An 8754-nucleotide genomic window follows, 5' to 3' on the forward strand; every position below is an offset into this window, starting at 1 on the left:
ATATATTATGGTGATGCATTGGTTTCTTTTCTTTTTCTGTTTGGAAGTTTGTGTTGATTATTATTGTACAGTCTCTTTGTTTTGCTGATAATTTGTGGTATTGTTTTTGTATGTTGCCGGGCGTGTACACTGTGTTTTTGGTGTATTTTGGTTTTCAAACTGCCTGGTAATGGTTTTATTATAATGAGAATACAGACACCTTGTGTGTATGAATACCGAGTAAGATATTGGAGTGTGTGTGGAGACGCTTATTCAATATTGTTTTGGTACCATTTGTTTTACACTTCTTCTAAATTCAAGGTGTTGTTTCAATATCTGTATGTAACTCTGGGTGTGTTTTATTGTGTGAGTGGTTTACTGTTGTTTCCCTCATTGGGTTGTGTCGTTTGATTGCTGTTGTGATGTGTATTCTCTCTCTCTCTCTCTCTCTGTTGCTGTGCACTGTCTACCGTGTGAGTTAAATGTGCGTCTCTTTTCTCCTTTTCCTCATCTTCCTTGTTACCACAGATCCAAGCAACCCACAGTGACAATCATGACAACAATGTTCGTCCAACTGCGCCGCGTGGTGTACCTCTTGGTGTTTCTTACCTGCATTTCTGCTTTGGTTCTCGCTCAGGGGGAAAAGGGAGTTGTAACAGAGGTTGCAAAAAATGATGTTGAGGCGGCAGTGATAGACCAAGAAAAAGCGTGGGGGACGTATTTGGACATTCCGAACTTCACCAAAGATGAACTCGGGAAAAACGATATTTTGGGGGAGACTGGAAACGCGGATTTGAGGGATATAGTGTGGAGGACGTTGGTGATCGTGAGGGATTCCGAGATTCATTTTAAGAATGGAACGGCCTGTGCATCCGAGTGGAAAAAGGTGGTAGAAGCAAATGAGAAGACGGTAAGGGATGCCGAGGAGGCCACCGAGAAGATTAAGGGTCTTATCAACAGAATTGATGAGGTGGCGGATCCGGAAACGAAGGACAAATACGGTAAAAAAACGCCTATGAAGCTGAAGGATGCCTGCGACGCAGAGAAATTCGCAAAACTGATTCAGGATATACAAGAGATACTGGGAGAGACAAAAGAGAAGGCACCAGGAAAAGAAGTGGTATTTAAAATTGCTGAGGCTAAACAAGCGGAACTCCTGTGCAAGTCGAAGCGTTCTGACGTGGATCATATTTTGAGGGATCTTGAACGGAAGGTTGAAGGCATTACTTCATATGTGGGAGATTATAATAGGAGCGACAACGCAATGTTGGTGAAGAGGGTGGCCGAGGGAATAAACGCCACATTACGAAATGTCACGGCACTAATTGACAATGTTACGGTTCAGGACAGATTTGCGGTGGGAAGGATAAAAACCCTGGTGCAGGAGTGGAAAGAGGCGTACGCAGAGCTTGAGCGACTTGCAGATTTGAGAAGTGCGTGGACGTCGGACACCAGCAATCAGAAGTGTAAGATTGGGGAAAAGCAATCGCAGCTTGAGGCAATAAGCGGGCTTATCAAGGAACCTCTGGAAGAAATTAAGAACGCTACGGATACAGTAGGTGCAGTGGATGAACGAGCGAAGGAAACCAGAAAAGAGTACGCCCGTCTGGTCATAAGAAATGTGACGGAGGCAATCAAGAATGTTACCACGGGTATGGAGGAGAAGAAGAAAGAGGTTGCCCGAGAAAGGGCTCGAAGAGAGGAAGAAGCGAGAAGAGCTGCGGAAAAGGCCAGACGGAAGAGGGAAGAAGAAGAAAGGGCGAGACAGGCAGCGGAAAGGGTCAGAGAAGAACAAGCGAGACAGGCAGCAGAAAAGGCCAAGGAAGAACAAGCGCGACAGGCAGCAGAAAAGGCGAGACTGGCGGCGGAACAAAAAGCCAGGGAAAAAGAGGCGCGACGGGCAGCAGAAAAGGCGAAACAGGAAGAAGCAGAAAAGGCCAAGAAAAAGAAGGATGACAGCAGCAGTCCTGCATTGGTGCACAGTTCCTTGATTCTTCTTGTCCTGTGTGTGCTGGGTTACACTCTCGTGTGCTAATCGGTGTTCCCATGACACGGTTGCACAGTTAACCTTTGTTTGAGTGGAAATGGATACATTGTTAGAGCACTGTTCTTTTTATTGAATTTTAATGTTTTTTTTTTTTTTTTTCAGTTCGATAAATCTCTTATTTGCATTTTTTACTGAACAAATCTATTGGACTCCCTATGGCACTCATCACATGGCAAACCATCATTTTGTGAGGGGGGTGTCCTCTTTGTTTGTTGGCATTATTATCCGGGCTCTGTTTTGCCGCCGTTTACTGTGTCTCACTAGTAATGTGTGTGTGTGTTCCGTGATATTACTAACTATTGCTTTCACCCATGGGAATGAGATACAATCCCAATGTGTTTTAATTGCTGTGATTGAAATGTAAAGAATGGCAGGAGGTTCAAGACACACAAACACGCACACTACCAACCTTCCTTCTCTCTTTGTGTGTGTGTGTGTGTGTGTGTGTGGACTGTCATCATGTGTGCATCATTCCCACTGCTCGCCCTGTACGAAAGGTACACAAACCTACTGCTGGGATTGTGTCGCTGTCTCCTGAACGTGTTCACATGGTGATCACGGCTTTCTTTTTGTTTTGTTTTCATTCTGTTGTTTTTTCCCTTGTGTGTGTTTCATTATAATTTCATTGCATATTATGTGCAGCTGTGTGTTTCTCTTTTGCGTTTCCTATACACCTTGTGTATATTGTGTGTTCATTTTTATGGGATGATTTTTTTTTTTCATTATATACAAACTCCTGCACGGACAACAGGAATAAAGATATGGGCACGGCACGTTCAGTACACAATGATTTTCCGTCGTTAACCTTGGAGTGGATTGGACTGTGTCCAGGCATAGCAGCCACAGGAAGTAATGGATTTCTTTTGTTTTTTGCATTTTTGCTCTATTATTGTGTCTGCCTCACACAATCACTCTTTTTTTTTTGCATTTTTATTTTGGTATAAAAATTGGTGGGTTGTGGGTGTTTGAGTCTTTTTCTGTGTGTGTGTTCCTATGTGTGTTTGGGTTGCTACTCACACCGCCCACGTAATGAAAACACATTTCTTTGTTCTCACCTTCTCTCTCGGCGGTGTCACTCACGGCATTGCCACGAACATATTTCTGCCCTTGTGTTGTTTGTTGTTTGTTGTGTGGCTTGCTTGAGTGACTGCAGCCTGCGGGGAGATGGACTGAGACTGTTCCGCTTCGGCTTCACGTAATGGGTCTGTTATTATTTTGGGGTTGAGTTGATGTGCTGGTGTGGGTGAATGTTTTCCTCTGAGGGGAGTGTCACCTGTGATTATTGTATTGTGAGTGCTTTGTGTGCTGTTGGTATCCTGTTGTTGTTGTTCTTTTCTTTTTCTTTTCCTCTCTGCAGGTGTGTGGCTCCGTGTACATTTTAGGGAATGTGGCAGTGCCTCTCTGATATGAGCATGTGAGACTGTCATTGTGTGTGAGTGGGAAGGACACCGTTGTGTTGCTGGACCACTCCGCTGAGACGTCTGTGGGGTTTGTGCGTGAGCGGCATGCTTCGCTTCGGCGGTGGGGCTCGAGGGGCACTTTACGTCCCGAAGCGCTGAACCTTGAGGCCTGAAATATCATGCTCAGGGACTTTGAACTTGAGAGAAAAAGAAGAGTGAGGATGAGGAAAAGAAAGGATGAAACCCGGCAACCAGTCTACGCGCGCAATGCTCGAGGCTCGTTGTCGGGTTTTGCCCTTTTCTTTTTTTTATCCCTCACCCCAAGAAGGGAGAGGAGAGAGAACACAACCCCACAACCCAAGGCGGGCGGCCAACTTGTCAGCGTCTTGTGCGCAACAAGAAGAAGAGGGGTGTGGAGTGGCTCCCGGGGGTGTTTCACTTATAAAATGAGGGGGGTTGGGCATAGTGGAAAACTCTTTGCTTTCCTCACTTCGACGCTGAGTAAGATGGGTTTGAAAGGCATTCCGCAAAGATGACCTTTCCCCGTTCCCCTCGTGACGTGGCGGCCGTCCAACCGCGCCTTTTAACTCGGTGGCACGCGGCATAATGAAAACGCCACCACTGCACGTTACAAGACAACGAAAACAAGAGACCTTCCGGCATTAGTCTGCCCCTCATGTGGTCGCCAATGTGTATGGGTAAGTCAGGCCTAACTTTACTCCGAATGTCATAACACGGGTATCAACCCTATCCACGCGCACACCAGTCAACGCGACGAATGCGAAGAAACAGCTCTGCATCTCTTGAGTTGCCCCGCTCTTCATCCACTGCGAGTTCAATTTGCGATGGTTGATGATGTACCCCTTATGAAACCATGTTTTTCTAAGCGGTTAGCACAGTTCCTTATTGCGGTGGAGCGGAACTACGCTATGCCAGAGTCTTCACAACCAAGAGAAACCCTACGCAGCCTACCTCCCCACTTCTCTAAAATAAGCGACGAGCTCGAATATGGAAACCCTGATAGAAGAGTAAACTCAAGGCGCCTCTCACCGATCAAAGAAGCAACACAATAAGTAGGAGTTCATTGAGGCCAATCTTTCACAAAAAACAACCAAAAATGATAACAAAAAATAGTAACAAAAAGGAGACTGGAGGACGGGTTCTGGGTAAGAAAAGTGAGAGTAGAGAGATCTGGTTGGGTTTACTCGATCAGATTTCTCGTAGACTGGTTCTCTCGTATGGGAACGGGCTAGAACAGAAAAACTCATATTACAAGAGCTTGAGGATCCTATAAAATGAAGGGATCTTCCTCTTCGGAGCCACTCGTAATCCAGTAACTAGGTGCTCTACGGTGTACGGTTGATAGCCGCACCATTGGAGTAATATCCATAAAACCCCGAAGAACAAAAAGAAAAACGTGGTGGTGTGGTGTCCCATGTGGGAGAGGTGGAAGGGGGTATGTTTGATATTACCCTCCTAATCCACATTGTGGAGTAAGGTATGTGTGTGGTGGGGTGGGTGATTATACTATTGCTGATAATGCTCTGGGAGAAGAAGAAGGGAATCGGCATTCTGAGGAAAAAATAAAATAATAGTAATAAGGATAAATAAAGAGGTATTATTTGTGTGAGAGAGTAATTGTGTGTTGATTCTGTTTGTAAAGATTGGCATGGTATGGTATTACAGTGATGTGTGCAGTCGTTTTTGTTATGGTTGTGGGTGAGTGGGTTTTGGATTCCAATTGTGGTGTTGGTATAAATATTATGGTGATGCATGGGTTTCTTTTTCTTTTTCCGTTTGGAAGTGTGTTGATTATTGTGCAGTTTCTTTGTTTTGTTGGTTGTTTTGTGGTATTGTTTTTCGGCATGCTTTGGTGTTCAAACTGCCTGGTAATGGTTCTATCATAATGAGAACACAGACACACATTGTGTGTATGAATACCGAGTAAGATATTGGAGTATGTGTAGAGAGACGTTTATTTAATATTGTCTTGATACCATTTGTTTTCCACTTCTTCTAAATTCAAGGTGTTGTTTCAATATCTGTGTGACTCTGGGGGTGTTTTATTGTGTGAGCGGTTTATTGTTGCTCCCCTCATTGGGTTGTGTTTGATTGCTGTTGTGATGTGTATTCTCTCTCTCCCTTTGTGTTGCTGTGTACCCACTGCCGTGTGTGTCAAATGTGCGTCTCTCTTTTCTCCTTTTCCTCTTCTTCTTCCTTTCTACCACAGACCCAAGCAACCCACAGTGGCAATCATGTCAAAAATGTTCATCCAACTGCGACGTTTGGTTTTTCTGCTCGTATTTCTGCAATGTTGTGCGTGTGTTGTGATCGCCAGCAGCACGCCAGAACCCAAGAAAAAAATTGAAGACATACTATCGGTTGATAATAAGCGTGAGTTCGAGAAACTGAGAAAAGATGCAACGGAGACTGTGATTGATGTGGAGAGAGTGACAAAAGAAGGTAGGTCCTGTCTGGAAATATGGAAGAAAGTTGTGGACTCGAACAAGGAAGCGGTGGCACACGCCAAAGCGGGAATAGCTGAGCTGGATGATCTTGTCAAAAAAATAAAAGAAAAGGCAGATATTGTACTTGAGGGTGAGGAAGTGGGGAAGAAGAAGAAGAAGCTTGTGTTGAAGAACGGTGCCACCCCGGAGGAATTGAAAGCTTTGTTGGTAAACGTAAGTACAGCACTAAAGAAGGAGGAGAGCAAGGAGCCCATGAAATTGGTGGTGGCGTTTGAGAAGGCGGGACACACAAAACAGGTCTGTTCGACTTATAGGAGAAACATTGATGACGTCATCGGAAAAGTTGATCGCAGTCTCGTTGGTTTCAAGAGCTACGAGGCGGAGATAAGGGATAAACCAGACATGAGGAAACTTGAAGAAGAATGCAAAGGGGCGCACGAATATTTACCCAAACTCAGGGGGGACATGACTAGCCAGGAACTGAACGCCACTAGGGCATGGCAAGAAGCCAGGGACAATGTAACTGAGTGGAGGAAGGCGTTAGAGACCCTCAATGAAATTGGCACGATGACGGCAGACGAACTTTCCGCGGTAAAGGAAGAGCTGGACAAGATCAAAGAAGCAAGCCAAAAAGAGAAAGAGAAGATTGAGGGCCCGAAAGCAAAGAGAGAACACCCCAATAGCGGAGTTGAAGTTAGGGCCGACGCCGGGGATGTCAAAAGGACCTCACGAGAGGCAGATGCCATAAAGGAGATAAACGAAAATATCACTGCGCAATTTGATGTCCAGGAGAAACTTATGAAGGAGGAAAAGAAAAGGATAGCCCAAGAGAAGGCACGAAAGGCTGCAGAAGAAGAGGCAAGGAGGAGGGCTGAGGAGGAGAGAAGAAGAATAGAGGAAGAAGCAAAAAGAGTGGAAGAAGAAAAGAAAAAAGCTGAGGAAGAAAAGGCCATAATAGCCGCGGAAGAAAAGAAAAAGATTGAAGAGAAGAAGAGAAGGGCAGAGGAGGAAAAGGCGAGACAGGAAGCGGCACAAAAGGCCAAGGAAGAAGAGGCGAAACGAGTTGCTGCAGAGAAGCAGGCCAAGAAAAAGAAAGATGGCAGCAGCAGTCCTGCATTGGTGCACAGTTCCTTGATTCTTCTTGTCCTGTGTGTGTTGGGTTGCACTCTCATGTGCTAATCGGTGTTCCCATGACACAGCTGCACAGTTAATCTATGTTTGAGTGGATATGGATACATTGTAAGGTCACTGTTTTTTTTATTGAATTTTAATGTTTTTTTTTACTCCCAGCACGATAAATCTCTTGTTTGCATTTTTTGCTGAACGAACCTATTGGACTCCCTATGACACTCATCACAAGACAAACCATCATTTTGTGAGGGGAGTGTCCTCTTTCTTTGTTCGCATTATTATCTGGGCTCTGTTTTGCCGCAGTTCACTGTGCCCGCCTGGTGATGTGTGTGTGTGTGTTCCGTGATATTACTAACTATTGCTTTTACCCATGGGAATGAGATACAATCTCGATGTGTTTTAATTGCTGTGACTGAAATGTGAAGAATGGCAGGAGGTTCAAGACACACAAACACGCACTCTACCAACCCTCCTTCTCTTTGTGTGTGTGTGTGGACTGTCATCATGTGTGCATCATTCCCATTGCTCGCCCTGTACGAAAGACACCCACACACCTACTGCTGGGATTGTGTCGCTGTCTCCTGAACATATTCACATGGTGATCACGGCTTTCTTTTTGTTTTGTTTTCATTATTTTGTTTTTCCCTCTTGTGTGTGTTTCATTGTAATTACATTGCACATTATGTGCAGCTGTGTGTGTTTCTCTTTTGCGTTTCTGATACACCTCGTGTATCTTGTGTGCTCATTTTTATGGAGTGATTCTTTTTTTTCATTATATACAAACTGCTGCACGGACAACAGGAATAAAGATATGGGCACGGCACGTTCAGTACACAATGATTTTCCGTCGTTAACCTTGGAGTGGATTGGACTGTGTCCAGGCATCGCAGCCACGTTAAGTAATGAATTTCTTTTTTGTTTTACATCTTTGCTCTATTATTGTGTCTGCCTCACGCAGTCACTCTCTTTTTTTTGCATTTTTATTTTGGTATAAAGATCGATGGGTTGTAGGTGTTTGAGTGTGCCCCTCTGTTGTGTGTTCCTTTGTGTGTTTGGGTTGCTACTCACACCGCCCACGTAATGAAAACACATTTCTTTGTTCTCACCTTTTCTCTCGGTGTTGTCACTCACGGCATTGCCACGAACATATTTCTGCCCTTGTGGTGTGTGTTGTTTGTTGTGTGGCTTGCTTGAGTGACTGCAGCCTGCGGGGAGATGGACTGAGACTGTTCCTCTTCGGCTTTACGTAATGGGTCTGTTTTTTTTTTTGGGATTGAGTTGATGTGCTGGTGTGGGTAAATGTTTTTTTCTGATGAGAGTGGCAGCTGTGGTTATTGTATTGTGGGTGCATGGTGTGCTGTTGGTATCCTGTTGTTGTTGTTCTTTTCTTTTTCTTTTCCTCTCTGTAGGTGTGTGACTCCGTGTACATTTTAGGGAATGTGGCAGTGCCTCTCTGACATGAGCATGTGGGACTGTCATTGTGTGTGAGTGGGAAGGACAACGTTGTGTTGCTGGACCACTCCGCTGAGACGTCTGTGGGGTTTGTGCGTAAGCGGCATGCTTCGCTTCGGCGGTGGGGCTCGAGGGGCACTTTACGTCCCGAGGCGCTGAACCTTGAGGCCTGAAATATCATGCTCAGGGACTTTGAACTTGAGAGAAAAAGAAGAGTGAGGATGAGGAAAAGAAAGGAAGAAACCCGGCAACCAGTCTACGCGCGCAATGCTCGAGG

At 45.0% G+C, this 8754-nt stretch overlaps 1 protein-coding gene across 1 annotated transcript; it reads left to right on the forward strand.

Moving 5' to 3' along the window:
• Positions 1-532: 532 nt before the first annotated feature.
• On the forward strand, positions 533-2014 carry TM35_000041030 (uncharacterized protein; the record flags this gene model as incomplete). Its single annotated transcript, XM_029022297.1, has 1 exon — positions 533-2014. One exon carries the CDS (start codon positions 533-535, stop codon positions 2012-2014), a length of 1482 nt encoding a protein of 493 aa, XP_028885955.1.
• Positions 2015-8754: the final 6740 nt, after the last annotated feature.

The sequence above is a fragment of the Trypanosoma theileri genome (assembly GCF_002087225.1).
Source record: "Trypanosoma theileri isolate Edinburgh chromosome Unknown TM35_Tth_4_V1, whole genome shotgun sequence".
NCBI classification, from domain to species: domain Eukaryota; phylum Euglenozoa; class Kinetoplastea; order Trypanosomatida; family Trypanosomatidae; genus Trypanosoma; species Trypanosoma theileri.